At 36.5% G+C, this 26,541-nt stretch overlaps 2 protein-coding genes across 2 annotated transcripts in view; one reads left to right on the forward strand and one right to left on the reverse strand.

Moving 5' to 3' along the window:
* Positions 1-9,870, forward strand: part of LOC106640350 (uncharacterized) — a 57,315-nt gene extending 47,445 nt beyond the window's left edge. The window contains exon 4 of the mRNA XM_014354350.2: positions 8,436-9,870. Coding sequence (XP_014209836.2) covers positions 8,436-8,744 — 309 coding nt within the window. The 3' untranslated portion in view covers positions 8,745-9,870. The remainder of the gene's footprint in view (positions 1-8,435) is intronic.
* A 13,875-nt stretch (positions 9,871-23,745) lies between these two features.
* Positions 23,746-25,973, reverse strand: LOC149373933 (uncharacterized). The gene has a single exon (XM_089595472.1). It carries the CDS (start codon positions 25,971-25,973, stop codon positions 23,868-23,870), a length of 2,106 nt encoding a protein of 701 aa, XP_089451598.1. The 3' UTR covers positions 23,746-23,867.
* Positions 25,974-26,541: the final 568 nt, after the last annotated feature.

Consider the following 26,541-nt stretch of genomic DNA (forward strand, 5'->3'; position numbering starts at 1 on the left):
TGGACTTTTTGCGTTTTTAAAAGTTGAAATCGAACAGAAATGCAAAAGTGGTACTTAGAGCTTATGTATAAGGAAGTAAAATGTAATTTCACCAGAGAGTAAAAAATGTAAAAATTTTTGATTTTGGTGATTTTTGCATAATTTTCATTACGATCCTTTCCAAAGAATCAATTTTTTTATCTACGTTTTTCTAGGTTTTCTCGAATATTCACAGCAAAAAGAGCATTTTTTGTTTTTCTTTTTTTTTATCTTTTGTAGTCGCAACCACATCGTAGAACTAGGTAACAGAGTCGGTAAAAAATTGTTTATAAAAATATTTTTATTATTTTTGCCTTTGACTCATTCTTAAGCACCACATCTTAAACTGAATAAAGCGAGAACAAATTTTTCTTTTCATATTGTAGGTATATGAGGAATTCTCCTTTCATATTTTTCACTTTTCAGGGTACCCAAAAGTTTCAAATTTGAATTTTAAGCTACACCTTTTTATTAATTTTTTTTTTATTGGTGATAACCTAAACAGTGGAAAAAATTTCAAGAACACGCAATTCAGGTCTTTGCACATTTTTTTTCAGCGTTAAATGTAAAATAATATCAATTTCGTTAAAATAATGGACGTATTAAAATGTTCTTACAAAAAATAGGCAAAACATCTTTCCCACCATTTTCGAGGTCGCTCTTTTCAATGGTGCAATTGAAATTTTGCTAATTTCCCGTTTGTTACCATATTATTGCAAAATAAAATTAAGAAACACTAATTTTCCTATGTTTTTCCAGATTTTCAGCGTTTCTCGAATACTTTACAATATTTCCCTATAGTAAAGTGCGTAAACAGGATCTAAGAAGTAAATTTTTTTCACCCGAGACCCTAGTATGAAAGATATGGTAGAAAAATCTGATTTTTAAAAAGGTTTTCTTTAATTCTTATATTGAAGGTGGTTTGAAATATGTTTCTAAGATTCAAGGATTGCAATTTTATAATTTTTTTTTTTTTTTTTTTTTTTTAAAGTTTGCCTTTTTAAAAAAAAAAAAGTACACGTAAAAATAAAAATATATATAGAGACACCGAGCACTCCCTCCCACTCACCACGTAAGTATACCCAAGTACGTACACAATAGCCTATATACCGGTCCATCGCCGAGATCGAGCTCTTTCCCATCCATGCAGATTCCAGAACTGGGATAATCTTCCTCGTACCCCCCTTCTCTTGACAATCCTGATGCACCCTGTAACACAAACACATCCACACCGTACACCATAATATACAACAACAGAAGCAAAGTGTCCCGGTATATATGTACACGATCGAAAGAATAATCGACGCGCATCGGCGAGGGACGCCCGCACACAGGGGGTTTGCCATCGGTATCTCTGGAGGCGCAGCGCGCGAGAGCGAAATATACAATATATCGAGTTATCGGGAAAGGGTGTACGGGGGGTGGCTTCTCCGATGCTCTGCGCTCGGGTTACAGCTCCTGCAGCTGTTATTGCTTGCCTGTAAGTGCAGACTGCAGGTAGATGCTGATGCTTCGTTGGTGGTGCATGTGTATAGTATATGTGCCGGTGGAGGACGAGGTGATTTGTGACGACTATTGATTTGTGAGAATTTTTTATGGGTCGGATGGGTTAAAATTATGCTTCTGAGACTCGATTTTTATCGTATAGCCAAGTGGAGAATAACCATTGGGTTTTTGCGCAAAGTATAAGGTTGTGTTGGGATGAGCAAAAATTAAAGAGACACGGATTTTTAGTTGTATGCATATATTTTCATGATGTCAGTATAATATATAAAGGGAACTAAATTTATTGACAACTAAAGAAAAAACACGTCTCGTGTACCGGATCAAGAAAAATATATTACTTGAGCAGTTCCAATCGAATGTCCTCTTTTGGAACAACAACAAATTTTTTTCTCTCGATGAATCAAAAAAGCATTGAAAAAAGCCTTTGATTGGCATTATTGTAGAAAAAAGCCAAAATATACGTGTTCTCCTTTTTAGCTCAAAAGTTGGTACACTTGTATACAGGTCACGGGGAGGTGTTTTTCATTAATCAGGAGCAAAGAGTAGCCACGCTCGAGACGGTAAACCCAATTAAAGGGGGTGGGGGGGTGTGGAAAAGCAGAGGAGCACGTAGTGAACGGGAGAATGGAAATTAACACTCGGCGCGGGGATGCATCGGCAGTGTCCGAGCGGCCAAAGTTGAAGGGGGTCGCAAACGATGGCGCTTGGGAAATAATACCCGAGTGAACTAGCGGAAAGGGAGTTGGGGTGAAAAACAGAGAGTGTGTTGCTTAGGTGACGTTGAGCCAAGGGTGCGCGCGCTCGTTAAAATTTCCGGGGCCCGGGATGGAAATTATTTTTCGACGCGGCTGCTGTTGCCGAGGCAGCTCGACGTTTTTACGCTGGTCCATTAACGCGACTTTATAGCTGCACAGAGATGTAGGGGATGTTGGGGAGCGTTGACAAAGAATCGTATTCGTCGTATTCGGTACGTTGCTCCATGCGCTGCCCATTCATTTGGAATGATAATGTATATATACTCTATAACAATTTCGCTGTGATACTTTGTTTATTTATTCATCGTACTGTTGTCATTGTTTCTCTTTCCTTTTATACATTTTTGTCAATTTTTCAACTTGACTGCGATACGCGTCATACCAACTTAGTGTTTGTTACTGTACTTATTTTGTATATACTTTTACAGTTGTACTTGAGATTTTATGGTCAGCATTCATACTTGAATTTTCAAGAGTTCATCCCAATATTTTATGCTATGGAGTGTTTGTTTTAAAGTTTGTCCAAACATTTTTTGCAATCAATGGAATTTTTTCAAATTTGGCTTTACAAAAATGTTTTATAATTTTAAAGACGTTTGGTGCAAAAATTACTGACAAGACCAACATTTTAAAAGGATCATGTCGAATTTCTTTCAACATCTGAGTTATTGCATTAAAATACAAAACAAGATCAAGAAAAATATAGAATCTTGTGAAACCTTAGCTTATTGTAGCACCTATTTTGTCCCAAGTACTAAAAAGTTTTGTGACATTATGAAAAAAAAATAATAATAAATAAATGGCATACAATGAAAAGCTAAATTTTTCATTTCCTTGAGATTACACTTTTGGAAAAAATTCGGTTTCCACCCAAAAATCTTAATTTCGCACGAAAGTAGGAAAAACTTGTTGGAAAACTTTATCTGCTCACTATTCCGGCAAACTCCACTAAAGCTCTCAAAAAAAAAAAACGTCGACTTGACAAAATCGATAGATCCAGTACAGCCAAAAAAACCCCCCCCTCGCGGACCAGTACGCGCCCTACACAAGCAAACCCTTTCTTGCGTCTGGTGTTTACGATTTATACATGATGCATAAAAGGCCCCATAAGTTGATTAAATATTCAAGGGGCCCTTGTCGACCGACTCCATGGATTATTCAGAGCCCCTCGAGCGGCTCGTGTAAACACTGCCCCCTTCGCACTTCTGTCACACTTTCTTGTATCTCTCCCTTCGCTCTATTTTTAATAAGCGTCGTCTCGATACGTGAATTAAAGAGAAAAAAAAAAAAAAAAGGAAACCCGGGGAGATGTGACTGTTAATCGCAGTGGAGGGTGCGCCCGTGAGTTTTCATTATTCATCCCCGTAATCGAATTAGAGCTTTCACCTGTCCCCCCCCGGGCGAGTGCTTTCGCAGAAAAAAGAGGGTAGCTGCGCGGAGATTTGAATTTGTAAAGACCGAGAGCGTTACCCACCTTTCCTTCTCTCTTCTTCCGTGCGTTCATTTTTTACACGGTGAGGACCTTCTTTTTTTTCCTCTCTTCTCAAGCCAGTGCATTCTCATGGAGATTACTGGATTCCAGCAGATACGCCCTGACCGTCGCGTGTCTGCACATCAGCCAAGCTCCCGGTATGGGTAATCCTTCGAAATCTATCTGGAATCAAAGGAAATCATTCTGAAATTGACATCCAAACGAGTGACTGAATGTTTCGAGCTTAACTTTAAGACAGAGGAAGTAAATGTTTTCAAAATTTTGTATCAGTGGGCATTAGTTGTATAACTGCATGCGTATTTTGAAGAGATGGAAAACGTCAGCAGTTAAATTGATTATTTCGATCCTCCGCGTGTATATTGTATGTGAAGTGACTTGAATATTTTGAATTATTTTTTATACATTTATATTTTAATTATTAAAATAATCAGTATTGACATCGTGTTGAATTTTTTACAAGGTGGCCAATAAAATCATTTTGAAATCCATTGAAAATTTCGAGGAATCTGAAATCATTTGATACCGTTAATAAAGAGTCATGTATTGTGTACTATCATATCGACGACAATTTAACTGGAACTCTTTCACACCACGCTCTGCTGGAGTTGTTTAAAGCCCGTAATTGTGGTGGTGGTGGTAACCTTTTTGATCTTCTGTGGATCAATCAAAGGGAATTGGTTTTATCTATACATACACTTGGTTTGAGCTGGGCGTAAAACTCAAACGAAGTTTTTACATGAAACTGTTTTTTTTTTCCCCAATTTATACTCATATAAATGGTCAACCTTTGATTCGCGATTTCTATATTTGAAAACAGGAAAAAAAATGTATCTGCTCCGCTTTTATTTGTAGATATCCTCAAAGATAAATGAAGTTGATCAAAGCAATATGGGGTTGAAGTGTAATTAGCGGCACATTTTCGTCAACAAAAATGCGGTGATCCAACGCTTTGGCAATAAACTTTTTCAAAGAGACAATCATTCCGTATTGATGAGTTTTTTTTTTTTTTTTTTTTTTATGATGTTCAATTCGTCAATGCAGAAAAAAAAGTAACCCAAGGAATAGTATCAATCAAATAAAACATCGGCTTGATTAAATAATGAAATTTAGTTATTTAAGCTTTTAAATAGTTTTTGATTAAGTACTTTATTTGAGTTTTATTATTATTACTACTATTGAAACGCGATTCTTCGCAATTAACTTAAATGAGGAACTATATTTACAAATATTGAGCCCTTCTTAAATCATACCAATCAAGTAATAAAAAAATAGTAAGGTACTAAACTATAGGAAAATGTTTAACAATTTGAAAAGACACATTTAATAAAAATTTGTTAATTTTTATTAAATTTATACTTGAAAATAATGACAATAAGGTTTCCGGAAAAACGAAATGTTAACTTTTTCCAAAATAAATTGGAAAATCGTGAAACCAAGGTACATTTATAAATTGAAGAAAACCACTTGATCTTTGGAAAATACTATCAAACAATAAAAAAATTTCTGATAAAATAAAATAAAATTATTTATGAAGTATTAAAAAAATGTACATCATTTAAAGACTGTTTGCTTACACTCAAAGAGGTAAGAAAAAACACACAAATTATACATTCAAATTTTTCAGACTTCAACTTATATTTATCCCAGAAAAAGCAAAAAAAACCCAAAGTAGATGAAAGAAAAAAAAAAAAAAAAATTAAACTAAGCGAAGTAAAAGTAAAATTTATCATCAGCCCCGAACCATATAATACGATATACGCGTGTCGTTACCCAAAATCGCCCGAAAAGGCCCGTCCGTACCGCACTCCACACTAAAACACAGCCACTGTCTCCTACATACCTCCATCCGTTCTCCCTCAGTCGGAGTCCTTTGATCCTTTGGATTTAGAAGCTTTAAAACGCCCTCCCAGGAGTATCGAGCGCTTCTTCGCGCACGGCTTACATGAGCTTCCAAAGACGATTGTCTTTTACCCTCCTACTCCCCCTCCCACCCGCCTCATCCCTCTTACGGGTGTTTGGCTGTATTTGAAGACGGATTTACCGAAAGTGAGCTGATGTACGAGATCAGCTTTTACGCCTTTCGAGGTGATTCTACGCGATTGAGCCACTTGTTAAATTAAATAAATTTCAGGCTATAGTTGTACCACTTTGGGAGGAAAATATACGTGTATACGTTTTGTTTTTAATGTTTTACGACTATGCGTACATTTTTTACGTGAATAACTCGATAACTGAAAGATAATGTATGATTCATGCATATTTGTAACACTGAATTTTTATAATTACTACCAAACTTTTTATGTTTCTCACGAAGGACTTCTCGATGAAATGTCTGACATCTTTTCGAGACTTTTTCAGTCTTTGAATATATTTTGGGATACTTTAAAGTCATTGAACGTCTTAGATGACTTAAATATTTTTCAGTACACATTCGAAGTCATTTTTAAAACTTTAGGAGACCCTTGAAGACTTTACACGACTTGAAAGTCTTTTCGAGACTTTTTCAGTTTTTTTTTCAATGATTTCAAGAGTTCGCGGCTCTTTGATTTTTTGTCAATATTCAAGCATGAATCGTCATTGTTTGGGAACACTGTGGACTTTCGGATCATTTACCTCGGGGCTGAAACAAAATTTCTGTATCAAATAAAAACGAGGATGAGTCAAGAAAAAGCACCGCGTCACCCGACGCCAACGTCGAAGCGCAATCGATGCGCGCAACTTGTACATCTCCGCCGGGCATGTCCCCAAGGGACGGTAAACTTTCGCCGAGCGCACGTATATATGTATATATACACACACACGCCCATTTCCCTCGGCGCTACCTGTCTTCATCTTCCGCCTTGTTTTTTCGCGCTCATATCTCGCCCCCCCCCTCCCTTCCGTGTCCCTTTTATTACCCCAAGTACAACAGTAGCAGCAAGAAACTCTCGGCTGCCGCCCCAACTTTTCATTATTCTTCGCTACACGCATTTACCTATATATATATATATACTCACGCTCGTCTTTTTCGTCCTGCAACTTATATACATGTATGGGCACGGACTGAGGAAAAACGTATCTCCGCCCGGATACATCGGCTAATTAAGTGACTCCCTGCCGGAGTTGCGCCAACTTCCGTGTCCACCTACAACGACTTTTTTTTTTTTTTTACCCTCGTGTCGCGTGAATTCGGAATCGGAGAAACTTTCTTGGAAAAAGTTCCTTTGGGCTGTTCGTGAAGAACAACGCCGAACTGGCTAATACAACAGTATACGCGCCGCTGGGGGGAAAAGGAAAATCAAAACTAACCGAGCGCGGGAGGGAAAAAAAAAAAGATGGAGCAGTAGAAGAGATCAGCGTAGCGTCAGCCCGACTGTCGATCTCGTACATCCGCGGTGAAGCTCCACGTTTTTGCAAAATGAAAACTCGGGGGAAAGTTCGGGAAAGACTCGTTCTTGGTTGTGGATTTTCCTTCGGCTGTGCGTTGTCGGGGAGGATCAAACGTATACATATATATGTGTGTGTACGAGTGACGTGAGCTTGGAATTGCTCGTCGTGCGCGTGAGCGTGTCGTTTATCATCGAGGCGTGTGATAAGAAAAAGGAGCACTTGCCTGGGTTTAACGAGCACCGATTTTTTTCCCCGCGTCCCGGGAAAAGAGACAAAGTGGACGATGTTGCATGTCGCACGTGTATGATATCACGTCGTTTTCACGAAAGGTTGCACTTGTATGAGAGAGAAACTGGGGATAGTGTCTCAAGCTTGGATGATTGGGTGAGAAAATTCATAACAAGAGGTGGAAGGTGAGGCATCGATGTTTAGGGGAACTGCCCTACACGATACACGGAGGTTGAAGTATACCACGTGTGTATTATCCTTCCGAATCAAGAATTCAAGTTTTGGAAGGAGCCATCAAACGATATTTTTATCTCAAGATGTCGTGAATTGTTTGGAAAGTTGTGGCGTTATCTCGAAAGTTTCAAAAAATTACGACCATTTTGGGGAACAAGAGGTATTCTTTGGATTCTTTTTTCTTTTGACACCGTTGATATTTGTTTATCCAAGTACTGTGAGTTTTTTGTTGCATACGTATCGTTAACTGGAGGTGTACCCAAATTTTATCAAAGTCGCGTTATGTTTAGCCATGAATTTTTTATTGTGATTCATGAAAGTACTATATGAGATATCATCGCAAAAGAACGCATATTTCGATAAATTTATAGTCAGACTTGGGCACAGTTATTTTATGGATGTTTCAGTACTACGGAAGAATTTTGAAAAAATATCCGTGTCCAAGTCTCTTTTTATAGTCAAATAAGTAAAGTTTACCACATTTGAGAAACAGTAAATGGCACAACTGATCATCCGCAATCACATTAACATTCCAACTGTTCTACGAGGTGACCAAGCGAACCTCGGTGTAAATCTTTGATTCACTATATTTTTCCGATAATAATATAACAATAGTAATAGTAGTAATAATAATAATAATAAAAGTAATATTACATTTACTCATAAATTACACATTAAACGTTCTTTCAAACCCCCAATAATACAGACAAAAGGGACTCGATAGTAGTGACATCTAGCCCTATTATTTAAAAAATCTCAAAATAATGACAATTCAAAATAATATTAAGTAATCAAAGTGAGTGAAAAAAAAAAACAAATTTTTTTGATTGCAGGCACCTGCCCATCAGGTAATAGAGTACCCAGCTCGCAGGGACGAAGTACCAGTCACGTACACGGGTATTCCGAGCATCCTGGGTCTGCGCATGGACGTGAGTTCGAGCCACTTGACGAGGAACCAGGGCACGCTGACGGTGGTCTGTCGCGCACCGGTAGGCTCGAGGAAGTTCGAGGCCCTGAAGCGCGTCCGGGTGACCCACGCCAACAACCAAAGACTCAGCGCCGGGGACTTGCGCAGTGCTGGTTTCGCCGCCAGAGCGGCGCCACTTGTCATCGCCGTACTTTTGGTGGCGCTCACAACGTGACCTGTAGATGTCACTGATGATACAGTCTTCCGCCTCGCGTTGTAAAGGATAAAAAGAGATGTGATGGGCGTGCGTTTGTATGTTATACACTTATTGTTGAGAGGCGCGTGATCAGGGATTTTGATTGGGGCTTGTGATTAATTGCATTTGGGGGCGGTTTGCTCGACTTTTGCATGATTGGCGTGGTTTTAGTGTTTGTACATTTCAGACGGGGCGCGAATGAGACGTTGTTTAGCGACAGGATTACGTTTGGTGAATTGTTCAAAGGTTAAATGTAACTGGAGTGTGTGATTTTTTGGGGGGAGTTATCGTAGGTTAGGGATTAATGAATATATTACGTAGAGAGGGCGCCACTCAACCTGAAAGCGGGGCCTTCAAAGGCGCATGAAAGTATATGTTGTACACACACACATGCATATTATTATACATAAAAGTACATTATATTATTCGAAAGAAGAAGAAATAAAAAACCTAAGATTCGTGGATTCGAAAAAATGAGGGATACCCATATATATGTATGATGAATGATGACGTGAGGTTTATCATACGCTGTATTGAAATAAGTAAGGTGAAACTTATTCGAACGTAATACGTATGTACAATATCATCGGGAGTGCACGAGTTATGAGATTATATTATATACATAGGATTATAACATTGATAAAAAAAAAAATTAAAAAAAAAAACTTTTTGCTGTCCATCGTTGAATCTAATATAATACTAATAATAATAATGATACCTGTAACATTACGTAGTACGTTATATTAAAATAATAAAAGAGGCCACTTTTAAGGATATACAATATCATATACTATATATAATTTTTGTAAATAACTTAAATTTGTAAAAATAACTTATCGACTTAATATTAGTTGATGAAAGACTCAGGAAACGTCTCGTGAATATATTTTACGTTTGAGGTAACAAAGGGGTGCATTGTGATTTTTAAATAAATAACGACTTTGAGACCAACGCTTCGATACATAATAATTGCATACAAATGAGGAAACCAGCGATTCGATCTCTGTATGGATTCCAAAGTGAATTATCATGAAAATCAAAACGGGTCGAGAGATACTTTGGATAATCAATGAAACGATCAAAAGAAAATAAATTTTTTTTTTTTTTTTTTTTTTTCTTTTCCTCCCATGTAATATAACGAAGGAGGATGAATTTGCAAACACTTGACGTTGGGTGAACATTGTATCATTTAAGTGTAACAGAAGAGGAAGCTTTGATCAAAGGAAAAACTTGGAAAACGTCGAGTATTCCAGAAGTCGTTATGCGAAGAGCTTTTTAAGTGGATGGTGGAATGAAGGCCGTCTGTGGCATGTATATGCATAAAAAGGCTCGATTTACGCTTACACTTGTTTAAGAGGAGCTGACGGTGTATCTGGCATTATTATGACGATCGAGAATAAACAAAAAAAAATCGGGCAAAATTAATTACCTTTGCTGAAAGTTAGTTCGGTATCTATTAACGAGCTCGTTAATTTCCAGGTGAAACTTTACTTTGATTATTACAGTTGCAGTTGAGTTTCTTCCAACAATGCTCCGTTGTTTGTATTTTTTGTTTATACTTATAAAGCTCGAAGAAAACTCCATGTAATTTTTTTTTTTTTTTTTTTTTTTTGTAGACCAAATAAGATATTACTTTCACGAAAAAAAAAAGTTTGGTTTTTAAACACATTTTTATATAAATTGAAGTAGTCATAAGAAAAAATTTCTAGCCCAACTGTTATGATTTTACCCTGACATGAGTGTTTTTGTGCTAATCTGCTTTTTAACAAAAAAAAAAAACGAATCTCTCATGATACACATTAGTCAAGTAATATGTGATATTTTCGTACGGGAAAAAAAAAATTGATTTATAAAAACCATCACCTTAATAACAACAAAGTCACTAATACCTACCTAAAAGAAAAAAATGTAATCCTCATACTTTTGAAAAATCAAAGAAAAAAAAAAAAAAAAAAAAAAAACCGTGTCAAGCTCAAAACGCACAAAGCGTTGGTCTCAGCGTCGTCGTTGTCTCGAAACGGGAAAGGAGGCAGGGCCGTGGAGTTAATTGTCTGCTGCTCCTGACACCTTATATTCGCCGGACGGCGTTTATGCAAAGCAGAAATGGAGGATATAATAGATAGAGGAAAAAAATCTTGGAGATTATCGGTGAAAGAAAAAACTTCGAGTTTCGTTGTTTGGACCATTTTTTAAACGAAAGGACTGATTCTTTTTTTTTTCAGCCCTGAGAGTACGTGGAAAATAAAATGAAATGAATTCACATTACAAGAAACAATCAATTAGAGTACTTTCTTGGTACACGACAAAAATACTGGAAAGTTGGAGAAAAATGCTCTCGTTACTTTCATTTCTTTTGCAACTTTTTTACTTTACGATGTTGGAAAGTACACGTGTATCCTCCCGCTCATCCGCTGAAAATAATTTGACATAGAGATAAAAAGAAAAAAGAAAAAAAAAACAGGGATGAGAGAGAGAGAGAGAGAGCAATTATCCAAGCTGAGCTTAAAAGAGTCTTTATTTGACGTATGTTCGTAAAAAAAAAAAATTTTTTCTGAGAGTAGAGATCAGTAGTGTAGAAAAGTTGATGCGTACATCCACGAGTTTGTGCACTGTGTATTATAGAAGAATTTCTAAGAATTAAAAAATACCTGTAAGACAACGTAACGGTGAAAAGGGTCGCGTTTAAAAGACAAAGTGGGAGGGATGCATACAGGGGGTGGAGGAAAGGGGTAACGACGGAATTCCTTTTTCTTCTTGATGTATACTACTTTTAACCTTTTCTTTCCCATCGTACACTTTATGCTAGATATTGCAGGTGAAAATTGTTTCTCATACATCGCAGGTAACTAGCAAATTTTCATAATAGATTGGCACAATTTGTATCATAAGTTTATTTTTTAGTTACTACTTGCACAGCACCTAAAAAAAAAAAAAATAGTGCATCTGACCTACTGTAATTCAAAAGAAAAAATTCATTATTGACTTCGTCATCTGTTGTCACAAATAGCAATGAAAACAAAATGTTTGTTCGGCAAACATAGGCGTTGAATTTATACTCATTGTAATCATTTCCAAGTTTGACGTGGCAGACTATGTTATACAAATTAACAAAATGATTTTTATTATTATTTTAATGCGTACAATACTTGAGCCCAAATCATCATTGAGCACTAATATTGCACAAAAACAAAAAGAAGCATCAATTTTACATACTATTGGCCGACATTCGATAGCATGAGCGTCTTATTTTGCGTAAAAAAAAAACTCGCACCCGTAATTCTTGTGTCTGCCTTTGACGTCAAGCGTGTCGCACATGAAAAATATTTCATCGATCCGTCCTACATGTACTGTCGCCGACCCCATCCACCTCCCCAATTATTGTACAAACGCCACAAAAAGTTACACCTCTCATTTTACCCACAGTATATACATCACACGGGCGGACGAGTCACTTTTCGCGTCTGTGAAAACCGAAAGTGTCGGTGAGGGGGTGTGCATTATTTAAATTTCGCTCTCTCATCCGGCATCGCGAAATTGCGTTCCAAACCCATCGCGTCTCTCCGGTACTACACACTTATACACACACGAGCAGTTAAAAAATGAAAAGACAACGACACGGAGCATACCTCGCGCGTAAATTGAATTTTCCCGTGCAGCAGCTAGAGGGGTAAGGCGCGTACCGAGAAATCGGGCTTTTCTTCTCTTATTCATTCATTCATTCATTATATCATTGCAAGTACGTCATGTATTTTCACTCGCGAGTGAAACATCGCCCATAAAAAAAAAACACGATGCGATGTAATTCTTCCGAAAACTTTGGGCCGTATATTTCCCTCTCTCTCTCTCTCGCTTTATTACACCTAAATCGCGAGCGTAGATAAAAATTTTATCAGCGATAACTGCGCTCGTGTGTATATATATATACATATATTACACTGGTGATTCATGCGGGTTACCTACACGCGTTACGTCAGGAGCGCAGCAGGCCGTATAATTTACGTACGAGTGGATCCGGCGCGTAATTCATCACCGAATTTCCACCGAGGAAAGTTCCTCCCTTCCTCTCATTTTCTCCGTCACTTTGATAATACCGTGTACGCGCTGTGCCATGTATACATATATGCATGCACGCGTAATGGAGATGAGAGGAGTGTGGCCCTGAAACTCGATTTTCAGTTGGACCTCCGCAAGCTCGACTAGCGTTGTACCGTACACACGAGCCCGTTGGCTACGCTGAACTGTATGGCGGTGAAGAAAAGTTTTTTTTGTTTCGTTGCGAAATGATGGGAAGAGACGTTTTTTTTTTTTTTTTTTTTCGTTGCGATTGAGTGGGTTGCGTGAGTGGAACACGCAAGGGTGTTGTGTTTATTGTATATGCATTAAGGACTCGTCGGTGTGACGAAATAAAATAATGAAAAAAAGAAAGAATATAAGGTACTTATAGTTAGGCGCGGTTTCAAGCGATAAATCAAAGGTGTAAATTATAAATATATAAATCACATGATAAACAATGAAATCACTACGTTATGCAATATTGTGAATTATGAAGTGTTAAAGTGTAATTTCGAGGTTTGAAGGAAAGATGGATGGAATAAGGGGGAAAAAGGGAGGACGAGGCGTTGCAGATGATATTATTGTATACGTAGATTAAAACGACAGTTGTAATAATAATAATAATAATAATAATATAAAAGAAAGGAAAATAATTATAATATCGATACTAAAATGGTAATATGCACTTTTTCGATTTGTATGTAAATATACATTTTTTTTTATTTCAAGAGACTCTAGCGTGTGAGTATTAGAGATTTTTTCGGCGTATTTTTTTTGGTTTTTTTCGAGTGGTGGATGACGATGGCGGTTATCACGAGTTTAGTACTGTATATCTGCAGTGATTGCGATCACGCGAGCCATACACTACCCGCGCCATTTTCCGTGTATTTAATAAAATAAAATAAAAAAGAAACAAAATTATTGAAAAATAAACTATATGAATTAAAAATCGATACGAATGTGTATTTTATTCATTTATTGTACCAAAGTCTCGTTGATGCATCATTTTTACTTTTAAACCATGTACAAGCATTTTTGTTGTCATTGGTCAAAAAAAATATTTTTTTCTCTTTTAAGTTGTTTATTCAATACAGGTAATGGACATCAAGACATTATTTATTTGTTTTCACTCTGCAGCCTAATGTGACTAAGTAAACGGAGCAACACGAAAATTTTGCTATTTTCATTTTATCTCCTACATTATTGAGAATCGCGACGTCCGAGTTTCTCAGGAATTACATCCCCTCGACTGTACGAAAAAAAAAAAAAAAAAAAAAAAAAAAAACCATATATCCACAGGTAAGCAACGATCTCATTTTCTTTTCACGCCCCGTTCTCTGAGGGGACCTTCAATTCCACAGTCACAAAAGAAGACCAAGGCGAAGAAAAATACGGGCACACGCGGCTTTAGAGGAAGGAGGGATAAATATAGAGGGTATACAGTCGAACTGCGATACGGGCGCGGTTGAAATGGAGTCGCAAGCTTACCTTGAACAGAATCGCACAACAAGCGAGTGTGTATTTGAGGTGGATGCGGGGAGGGGGAGAATTGTTTGCTGACGCGAGAGTTGATGGGATTTTTGAGCGTTTCCATGTTTGATTCTTATTTTTTGTTTGTTTTTTTTTTTTTTTTTTTTTTTTTTCTATATTTACAGCCTGCAATTTGAAAGCGATTGTCATTGTAATTTTCTCTGAGAGAAAAAAATACGTTTTAGAATCAAGAAAGTATGTACTTACCAAATAAATGTTCTCTACAAGTAGTATAGTACTTTTGTGTATTAATATTTTATTATTTTGCATGAATATTTTTTTTAAATTAGATAACATAATCATTCTTCAAGACATTATTTGTTTACTTGTAATTGTTTTATTTAATATTTCCCTCACTGTGAAAATTTAATTTTAACAGTTGTAGTAGTGGACCAACCATCAATTTAATTCGTACGTATGAACAGTATATTATGATGGTAAAAAAAGATCCCCAGGGTGTAACTATTATGTACATTTTTTTGCTTTGAAAATAAAATATATTATTTCGGGAAATAAAAAACTTGTTTTTTCTTCATTAATTATCTAATAGTAAACAAAATTTGTTTTCAAACGAATTTTTAACGAATAATATTCATAATATAGAATTTTTTTTTTAAGTCTGTTTTTCTCGGAGTTTAGTACTTACTGAAAAAAAAATTCCTTGACGTCTGTGTAATAAGAACTAATAAAAAAAATCTCTTTCAACACGAATAATGTATAATATATTTTTTTTTTTAATCCACACCATAGCCTCGAACCTTCAAATACGCATCATGTAAATATGTACTTGCATACAGTGAGCAGGGGAAATTTTAATGTTATAAAAATTGAAAAAAAAAAAAAAAAAACCGAGCAAAAAACCAAAGCATTACTCTCCGCGAAAAAATCCTCAAATCCAACCAGAAAAAAAAAAGAATTAAACCCAAGGAACCGCAAACACCGCCAACAATACCAGCAGCAGTAGCCACTACAACGAAAAGGAACCTGCAGGAGGCCTCGAAATATACATTCTATACATACACAGCCAAACAAATAAGAATATGCAAAGCTTCAACTCCAAAGACGCGCGTGTAACGACCCCCTCACGCACGCACAAGAGCGCGGGACCGTAAAAAAAACTTAAAACTCAATTCCGGCGCAAATCGCGCGAGAGACGACCCCCACAAAATGTTTGCATGTGATTTGGCCCGAACTACGTGTTGATGTGTGCACCCAGCCATCCGTTTCTTTTTTTTTTTTTCTTCATCCCTATACCTCTTGTCGATAGACACACTGGTGTGCGCTCTCGTCATTTATATACCATATTTTCGTCTGATCTCCATATACACCTACAAGTAATGCGAGCCGAGGTGCTCGACTTTCTCGTTTCGCTCAGAAAAACACGCGGCATCAGCCGTACGAATGAACGTTGAGGTAAAAGAAAAAAGCTACCCTCGAGTTGTTCTCGACTGTTTTTTTTTTTTTTTTTTTTTTTTTTTTACACACTGCAGCGCGGTGCAGCGAAAAGCGCAAAACACTCGAAAGCGGGGGTTTGGCTGCGTCTTTTTTCAACCCCCTCTCCGCGATACAGCAAAGAGCAGCCGCGCGCTCGTTAACTCTCTTATACGTGGCGGGATTTTCGTTTTCACATACACGTGCGTACGTAGAGGAGTTGAGTGTACGCACTAACGCGATTTTTTTATACGTGCAGGGTGTTTGCTTGTTGGGCGTTTTTTGGGAACTAATTATACCCGTGCAGAGAGAGAGAGCGGGTGGATGCTTGTATGGGGAATGCGTTTTTCCTGTTTCTCCCCCTGCTCTCGGTGATTGTGAGTTGCAGCGACGAAAAGCTTTTCTCGTACTTGTGTGTTAAATTGAGACTTTCGCTGGGAGTGGTAGGTATACGAGACGGCGAAATATTTGTGTAATTATTCGGGATACATGTGTGGGGTGCTTGAGTTTTATCAGATTTTTTGTCGGACCATAATTTTTTTTTTTTTCTTTCCCAGTGAAGCGTCAGTTTTAATATGGACTTGGACTTTTATGAGAAAGTTATTAGGGAAGTTTAAGTTTTATTCATGAGATATTAAAAACTTCAAAAGGACTAGAGGTACAATTTTTGAGAAATTAAATCGTAAAATTAATCTTTTTCGACAATTTAAATTAGGAAGTTTAAAAAAAACTAAAGTATCATTTTGTTGATACTTATTGCATAATATCATATTTTAATAAAATGATAAGGTGTAGCGTTGTCATTTTAATATTGAACTCTATTATTTGATTTTTTTTTTTTTCAACTAGTTTGCAATATCTTGCACTATAATGTACAATATTATTAATATTAATTTTTTAAGATTGTAATTAAATTAAGAAAATTTTTGTTACAAAGATTGACTTCTGAAACGGGCTGTATCGGTATAGTTTGTTTAATTTTCTATAAAACCTGGTTTTTAAGATGACAATAATAATTAAACTTCGATACGAAGGGATGAAGATTAATATCTACCGTTTATAAATAAAGGTGTTCAAGAAAAATGTAGTTAAACAAGGTTAAATTATCAAAATACATTTTCTATTAAATAATAAGGTTTAAAAAATTGTTTTCAAATTCTGTAAGTGTACAAAAACGTTTTTGTTCTAAAAAATATATATTTGAAAACTTATAAAAAAAAAAACTTATGTCAATTAACTTTACTTAATTTTATCAAACGATGATTCTCCGATTAATTCCGAAATTAACCTATTTCATGATAGTTGTGACATTGTGTCTTACCCAGGAAATTACTAAACACGCTTAGAGAGACTTTTTCAACCATACCTACATTTCAATGAATAAATAACTTATACAACACGAATAATCTCTTCTGCCAGTACGGTAAAATAACGTCCATCTAAAATAAAAATTCCCTACATTGAACCCAACTACTTATCTATTCATTTATAAAATCCAGCTAACGAAAAAAAAAAAAAAAAAAAAAAAAGTCCCCTCCCTCGCAGGCTTATTATTAGCATTATTTCTGGAAATTGACGCGAACGCTCGCACACTATTTCATTTTTTCCTTCCAATATCTACGTGCCCACCAAAGCCATTACTTCGAATTTACACGCATCATCTCCATGCATAATTCAAACCGAAATCAGCCGTGGGCACACGCGCATCACTCAATGAAGCAAAACTTCCAAGTCAGCGAGAAATTCAGTCCCTCTCCCTCTCATTACACATACGCAACTCGCATATTCGAGTAGGTGCCTATATACAGCCACATCACAGCGAGAGAGAGAGCCGTCAATCGAAATGTATATATATATATATACATGTACACGCGTGGGGCTCAGCCCCACAATTCCCCGACGCCGCGGGATTACCCATTTATCCGTGGCAGCGAGGCGCGCAGGGGAGAAGCCCTCCCTCCCTTCCTCCCGCGCCCCATGGGCAGAAAGGACCGAATGCGAAAACTGCATGCACCCATGCACTACTGCGCGCAGCCAGCGGTAGCTATATTATATACCTGCGAAGGTGCTTTAACGAGCTCGCGCGCGTTACCCCTTTCTTCCCTCCTACCCTCTCGCGTGCTCCTTCCACCTCTGAAACGCGGTTAACGATAATTTCGTCGTCGTCGTCGAGGAGTATGGAGTGCGCATACGTATACGTACACGTGGGTATAATGCGTTCTCACTGTAAGGGAAACCTCGTTAGCGCTAATTCGGCGGATAAATATGCTACGACCTCCCCGTGGCGTGTGTGTTTTGAGCGTTTGGTCGAGTAAATATAGAAATAAATGTGGAAAAAGGTGACGTGTTGGGGGACTTTGTCGATTTTCGTGGGTGGGTACGCGTGTATTTTAATGAGAAGGAAATTTGTTACGACGGGGCAAGCATAGCACGATGATTGCACTTTGTTTTTGTACCCCCTTAGTTTAAAACATGGAAAAGTCACTAGTTCAAAGTTTAACCGTCAAACTAATGTAGATAAAATAGGGACAACATTTTACTTTAAATATTTTTTTTTGTGATTTCTCGTAAGATGATAGTTATGCAAATGATTATTACATCGTTTTTTATCATGAAAAAGTGTCACAACTATCGTTTATATCATCATGTATTTCAAGTATACTTTATAGCACTGATAAACAATTAAATGAACCCTCATATGATTGGGCAATATAATTTTTTACCGGATTAAATTTTTATTTTTAAAAATGAAATATTTTTACTGAGGTAAAAGTGCGTTAAAGTGAGCACAGAAAGCGTATCCTTTCCGTGAGCCAACTCTGTTGGAAAAACTGAACATTGAGCTGGACGCGGAATTTTTCGCTGCTCCATGCTGTGTATAGTTGTACAAATCGCGCGGGTAGTTTGGGTTTGTGTGTCGGAAAATCGCGGATTAAATGGGTTCCAGCGGATGATTTTAGAAGGGACTATCAGTCGAGGGGATTATTGGTTTTTTTTTTTGGTGGTGAATGTACTACGCAAAAGTGCCTTGTAGTTTCGATGAAACAAAAAGTGGAAGAGTTTACGTGAAGAGTTTTAGTTTTAAAGTGTACACAGAGATGCATGTCCGGATTATTTTTAAAACTTAACGTAACTTTAAAAATCATGGAAAAGCATTCAGTATCTACTTTAATTTTTTATGAATCATTTTTAAAATTGAAAAAAAAAAAGTTAAAAAATCAATTTTTTTTTATATGTAGCTTTTAGACAACTAATTAACATTGTATATCAGTGTTTTTTAATAAACAAATAAAAAAATTTTGAATCTTTGATGGTTTTTTATTCAAATTTCATGATATAAATAATCGAATGAATAATTAAAAAAACAGTTGTAATAATAACGTATACAAGATATATTAGGAAAACTTTAAAACTACAAAATAAAACGACAAATAACGTATAGTTTCTTTAAACTTTTATCAAATGTTTTTTATTTAATTTTTTCTTTTAAGATGATAAAAAAAGCAAATAGTACCACTTTAGATTTTCTTTGTTAGAATAAGCTAATATTATTACAGTCATGTCTATAATTTAATGAATACCTAATTGCTTTTTGTAAAACCCTATCGATGCCTAATCACACAACGAATAAAAATGGGCTTTTGATGTAAAAAATAGGACAATAAGACACTTGTTTAGGTAAATGAATCAAGATAACAGACTCTACACATGAGATTTCAAGTGCGTGTTTAAACATCATTAGTCACACAAATGAAAGAAGAGATCAACATAACCTCAAAAAAGTTTGCTTGGCGTAAATACATCCCATTGCGAGTAAGTAGCGAGTGAGAAATATATACATATACTATCTCAGGCAAACATGAAAGGTCACGTGTATGTATGTAGGTATTTATAACACACAAGTCAACCGAGAAGCGGTGTGCGCTGTTGAGTGGGCGTCGGCATTATTGTCGCGATGAATTCCCGCGTAAACCAAACCGGAGCGGGGCAATTAAGCCCCGACTGCTCCAAAAGGGGCGAACCACACCCAACACGCGCGCCAAGGCTACCCCTGCTACACTGTACCCCTTGCCTTCGCAACGCGATACTCGTGAAAGTTGAGCTACAGACGCGCCCTCGAAATTGTAGCTCGTGGAAAGGTGTGGTGCCCTCCGAGCCTTTGAAGAATTTTCAGACGTTTGAGTGTGCTCGGTTGAACGAGCGCGGAATTTCGCTAAATAAATTAAGCTGTTGCAAAACGCTTTTCGAGGGCCGTTTATTTTTTTTTTTCTTTTAAATTGCAGAGGTCGAATGTTTAGGTGTGTTTTACACTAAATCATGATTTTTCTTCGGCTAATATACGTACTGGACTCATCATTGGGCACTTGTGTGAACGTTATAATTTTATTTATTTATTTTTTTTTTTTTGGAACATATTTTTTTACATTAAAAAAAACTGGATAATCAATACAGAGTTCAAAAAAATTAGATGCTACATTAAAGTGACATTAATTTTTTTTCCCTAGCATTCGGTAGAAAAATTGTTATTTATTTATTTTTTTCCTTTCACGCTACAAGAGTCGAAAAACTGTCGAAAATTTATGACTAGTATTTCTTACGTGGAAATTCCATAAGAAAAATTAGGTTCTTCGGCATGGAAAAAAAATATCCTAATGCTTAAGTTTTTGCATGAGTTTTTTGGTGCAAAAGAGCGATTTCTACCCAGCCCAGGTAAATAAAAATTACCGATTGCTCGATATAAATTCGTATGTATTGCTATTACTCTGATTTTAGAAAATCTGTTAAAAATCGTTGCGAAATAACTGATGTGTGCGTTTATACAGAAAGAACTTGTTAAGACGTAATAAGTTGTGCAAAAAAAAAAAAAAAAAAAAAAAAAAAAAAAAAAAAAAAAAAACATTTTTTTTACCTTAAAATGCAAAAAAATTTTTTTAAACGTATACCGTGCATTGGTTAGTTTATATTCACAAAAATTTTCCTACAATCCTGGATTCCAAAATAAAATCTTTTTTCATTCGATTTCTCACATATCTTAACTGGGCTATACCGTAACAAATTTATTATTCGAGTAAAATCGCGAGATTTTTCGACCTCCGCTTTTCCTTGTCTACTTTTTACTGCATCTTATGCACACAGCTTCTTTATACATTTTTTTGCTCATCCGACGTCACTGTCGCTTTGCTTCGATGGTATCAGGGTCAACAGGGACAGGAAGGCTTTTACGAAAGAAAACGCGAGCCAAAATGCTTCAAATGATGATAGAGGAGATCCAAAAGAAGCGACGACTACTCGTGAGATTTTTTTCCCTCCCATTTCTTGATGTCTTTCTGCCTTACTCTTCGGGAATGACTTTGGCTTCTTTCGCTCCTTCATCCCATACTTACCCCCTTTTTTTTCTTTCAACTTATCTGCTAATGTTCTTACACCTTTTGCAACGTATACTTATAACCCAGGTAATCATGTATATCCGTTTTAATACATTAAATTTAAGGAAATTTATTGAGTAACAAATTTAAAAACAAAAAAAACCAATACTTCCCATTATTTGCCAATTTTGATTCAAGTAAGAAAATATGCCAAAATAACCACACATATATTAGATAAGAACTGGAGAAATCAATGTGTTCAATCTTGTCTGCAATCCACACTTAGAAGCATCATATAACAATCCCAATTAAAGATTATGATTTTAACAGTAAAAATTATATTTCAAATGTTAAAAATTATAGTAAGAATTTTCATACTAAAGTAAAATTTACTAACCAATACTCAATTAAGGTTTACTGTTTTAAATATTTACTGTTCTAACCATAATGTTTACTTTTTGAAACATAATTTTAAATGTTAAAACAATAATCTTTACTGTTAACAGTAACAATTTTTTCCTATTTTGCCACTTTGCATTCTATTTACTGTGTGGAATGGTAATTATTGTTGGAATTTCTCTGTAATTTTTTTTTTTTTTCTCTCAGTGTACGAATGTGAAATACAAGACTAAAAAGGTCTGGGCAACAAAATGAATCTTTAAAGTTTTTCAAGTTAGGAACCACCACAGCGACAGCCCCTTTCCTAAAAAACTTCAATCATTGTCGTTTGGAAAAAAGTTTCCTCGTAATCCACGAAACAGCCCAAAAGCGCTGGACAATCGTACAGACACCTGAATGTGGATCGATATAGAGCAGAAGGGGTGTACGGGGGATGCTCACTTTGTCTCTCGGCTGTGCAGCGCGGAGTGTCAAGATTAAATCGAAAATGTTGTTCGGAACCCGCAGTTCGTGGAGTAGGGGAATAAATAAATCTGCGTTCGAAGTTTTCGGCACTCGAATGGAAAACAAACAAAAAAAATCCGTCCCAACTTTCGGCGCGATAAACGCGTCGATCTGATAATTTTCAGCAAACGAATCGCCCCAACTCGAGCACCAATCGTTTCTTTTTTTTTTTTTTTTTTTTTTTTTAGTCTTTCCCTTCCACTGGGGGATGGAAAACTCGTAAACACGCGGGCGCGACCCTTTTATCTCTCTTTCTCTCTTTCTGGCGACAAATGCTGGATTTCTTTGCTCAATCGAGGATCCTTATCTTTTAAAAAAATGACCCGTTTCGGGGGATTCATTGCCCACGAGGCCCTTTCGGCTATTTATCGCTATACTTGCATTCGGGGTACAATTACAATCAATTAATTTATTCTTAGATAATATACATTTTGATAAAATCTCTGTGGTATTTAAAATCTAATATAATAAATGAATTACAATTTGGTTAGTTGAGCAGGATTATTTATTATTGCAAAGTATTACATTTGTCCAATATTTCGGCAATTCAGAATTGCCATCATCAGGGACTTTTTAATATATATATATATATATATATATATATATATATATATATATATATATATTTCTTTATGGACATCGAGAAATGTTACTGATACTGTAAATATATTGTTTGACCACGAAGGGCTGTACATGCAATGTTAGGACTCGACCATTTAGTATTATATCTGTAAAAATATGCAAAATTTCTATTTACTTTTTATGTTAAATTCTGGACAACTGAGCAAGTTGAGACAATTGGATATGTTGTAATTCATTGTAAAGTATTTTAAATCGCTTAAACGAGGTAATAATAAAGCGATAAGGCAACACGTATTCGTAAATTCCGTTAAAAACTGTATCTGTACCCGACATGAAAAGTAATGAAAAGATAACCAAACTCTGAGGAAATGTATAATGAAAACATAAAATTACAGAAAATACGAGTGACATTTTTAATTACGTAATAATTACTACATTTTGATTTATTGATTAAAAACGAACTATGACGTACCCATAACATGAGTACAGAAAATAAAATGTAGGCTTAAAAAAAAGGCTCATGAATGCTCACTGCTATGAAATGGATTCCTTTAGGATATCAGGGTGTAAAGGGCATGGTTATATCAGTTTAGAAACAGACAAGTTTATTTTACGTGATTTATACAAAGTTACATCAGCGTGATACACATAGTTTGAGACATATTCATAAGTACTTGTAGGGTTTCTGCAACCATCCTTCTAATATTGTATGGCCATATAAATGTATGTATACAAAAAAAACTTTTGTGATACAAAAAAAAGGCTTTACTTCTATAATTATTATTGTAATTTTAGTTTTTGATGTGCAAATTGTTAAATGGTTATTTTTATTGTACAATAATATATAACTACTAAACCACGTATTTCTAGAAACTTTTTTTTTTAACTATCAACTAAATTCTTCCTATACCCCGAAGAAAACATTGCTGCGTTTCCGAATTTAACTGTTTATAATGAAATCTTGTCATATTAAAGTACTGGTTTTATTCAGATAAAACCAACGAAATCATAAATAGTTGTGTCAAAACTTGCTGTGACCATCGTTCATTTTGAACTTGGCATTTGTGCTTCGTAATTTGAGTGGTTTTGGCCATAACGTTTTTGACATACTAGGCACTTGAAGGGTTTATTTTTGTATGAGTCCTAATGTACCTTTTAAGATAGCTGCGGTTCATAAATGGCTTTTGGCAAATGTTACAACGACCAAAAAGTATTCCGGTGTGGAAGCGAATGTGAGTTACAAGACGGATTTTACGTCTACAAGACTTTGGACAATCTGCGCACTTGTAGGGTTTTCCGCCCGTGTGAATCCGTGGATCCTCATATGTATTGTGCGCTTACCGGAAGATATAAATCCTTTTTGACACACTGAGCACTCATAGGGTTTTTCCCCCGTATGGGTCCTCATATGAATTGTGAGGTCACTGGAAGACATAAATCCTTTTTGACACACTGAGCACTTGTAGGGTCGCTCCCCCGTGTGGGACCGTATGTGTATTCTAAGACTAGATTTATGATTAAATGTTTTAGAACAAGTTGAGCACTCGAACGGTTGCTCCCCCGTGTGGATCCGCATGTGCCTTGTGCACAAATAAGAAGACATAAAACCTTTTTGACACACTGAACACTTGAAGGGTTTTTCCCCCATGTGGATCCTGATGTGCTTTGTGAGGGCTCTGGGTAATGTAAATCTTTTTTGACTCACTGAGTTCTTCAACTGTCTTTTCCTCGAGTGAGTTTTCGTGTGCCTCGAACGGTTACTGGAATGTGTAAAACTTTTTTGGCACACTGAACACTTAAAGGGTGTCTCACCCGTGTGGGTCCTCATGTGCGTTGTGAGATCACGAGAACACATAAAACCTTTTTGACACTCTGAGCACTTAAAGGGTCTCTCCCCTGCATGGATCCTCATGTGAGTTGTGCGCTTACCGGAAGATATAAATCCTTTTTGACACACTGAGCACTCATAGGGTTTCTCCCTTGTATGGGTCCTCATATGAATTGTGCGCTTACTGGAAGATTTAAAACCTTTTTGACACACTGAGCACTCAAAGGGTTTCTCCCCTGTATGGGTCCTCATATGAATTGTGCGCTTACTAGAAGTTGTAAATCCTTTTTGACACACTGGACACTCGAAGGGTTTCTCCCCTGTATGGGCCCTCATATGAATTGTGAGGTCACTGGAAGCTCTAAAACCTTTTTGACACACTGAGCACTCAAAGGGTTTCTTCCCTGTATGGGTTCTCATATGAATTGTGCACTCACTGGAAGATTTAAAACCTTTTTGACACACTGAGCACTCAAAGGGTTTCTCCCCTGTATGGGTCCTCATATGAATTGTGAGGTCACTGGAAACTCTAAAACCTTTTTGACACACTGAGCACTCATAGGGTTTCTCTCCTGTATGGGTTCTCATATGATTTGTGCGCTTACTAGAAGTTGTAAATCCTTTTTGACACACTGAGCACTCATAGGGTTTCTCTCCTGTATGGGTTCTCATATGATTTGTGCGCTTACTAGAAGTTGTAAATCCTTTTTGACACACTGGACACTCGAAGGGTTTCTCCCCTGTATGGGCCCTCATATGAATTGTGAGGTCACTGGAAGCTCTAAAACCTTTTTGACACACTGAGCACTCAAAGGGTTTCTTCCCTGTATGGGTTCTCATATGAATTGTGCACTCACTGGAAGATTTAAAACCTTTTTGACACACTGAGCACTCAAAGGGTTTCTCCCCTGTATGGGTCCTCATATGAATTGTGAGGTCACTGGAAACTCTAAAACCTTTTTGACACACTGAGCACTCATAGGGTTTCTCTCCTGTATGGGTTCTCATGTGCCTTGTGCGCTCACTCGAAGATATAAATCCTTTTTGGCACTCTGAGCACTTAAAGGGTCTTTCCCCCGTGTGGGTCCGCATATGCAGTGTAAGGGTACTGGAACATTTAAATCCTTTTTGACACACTGCACACTTGTAAGGTTTCTCCCCCGTGTGGGTTCTCATGTGCATTATGAGATTTCTTTTAAGGCCAAACGCTTTTGAACAAAGTGAGCACTTCAAGGATTTCTCTCCTGTATGGGTCCTTAGGTGCATTCTAAGATTCTCTGAATTGTTGAATGGCTTTTGGCAAATGGAACAGTGACCATATGGTATGTCGGTGTGGATGCGTACGTGCCTTATGAGAGTGTCTTTTTGGCTAAAAGATTTTGAACAATCTGCACACTCAAAAGGCCTCTCGCCCGTGTGAACAAGTTGATGCGCTTCAAAGTATACAACTTTGGCAAAAGTTTTACCACACACCTCGCAAAGTATGGTATGTGCATTCTTTAGTGATGGTCCCATGGTTAGATCTCTGTTTATGGCCAGTGAACAGCAGGTAAACAAATTAAATTCTTACTTTAATAACAGTTTGGTGTTGATGAATTTGATCCGATTTTGCTGGGTCAGTTGCAATCTTACCTATGAATAGAGCACAAAGAATTAAATATTTTAATGTTAATTTTAACAAAGAATTTATAAGTTTGTATTTTATCAATTTTTTCTATGGAAAGTTTTTTTTCTTACTTGATTTTGTAATAGTGTAAGATTGGGTTTCATGTATGATTTATACACGCAGAAAAGAATTACAGGAATTTTTATTGTAAAAGAAACGGTAATCCTGTGATAATTTGTCATTACGTAAATTAATACCGTAGGTGTTCATGAATTTTTACCGTAGTTTACAGTAATTTTTATGGTAACTGTAAAATTTATCCTAAATTCACTATAATTTTTACTGTACGGCAACGGTAAAATTTCCCCTGAAAAAGTATATATTTATAGCTATAGAGCGCGCGGTGGCTCGGTCGGCTATGTCGTGGATTGGCACGCGGGAGACCGTGGTTCAATTCCCGGCCATAGTGCGACTTTT

Source organism: Copidosoma floridanum, unplaced genomic scaffold (genome assembly GCF_036245765.1).
Source record: "Copidosoma floridanum isolate Cflo_tuat_1 unplaced genomic scaffold, Cflo_Japanese_pri ptg000025l, whole genome shotgun sequence".
In the NCBI taxonomy this organism is placed as follows: domain Eukaryota; kingdom Metazoa; phylum Arthropoda; class Insecta; order Hymenoptera; family Encyrtidae; genus Copidosoma; species Copidosoma floridanum.

Bases quoted from the DNA above. Each gene is read 5' to 3' on its own strand.
- LOC149373933 (XM_089595472.1), bottom strand. From the start codon at position 25,973: ATGGGACCATCACTAAAGAATGCACATACCATACTTTGCGAGGTGTGT.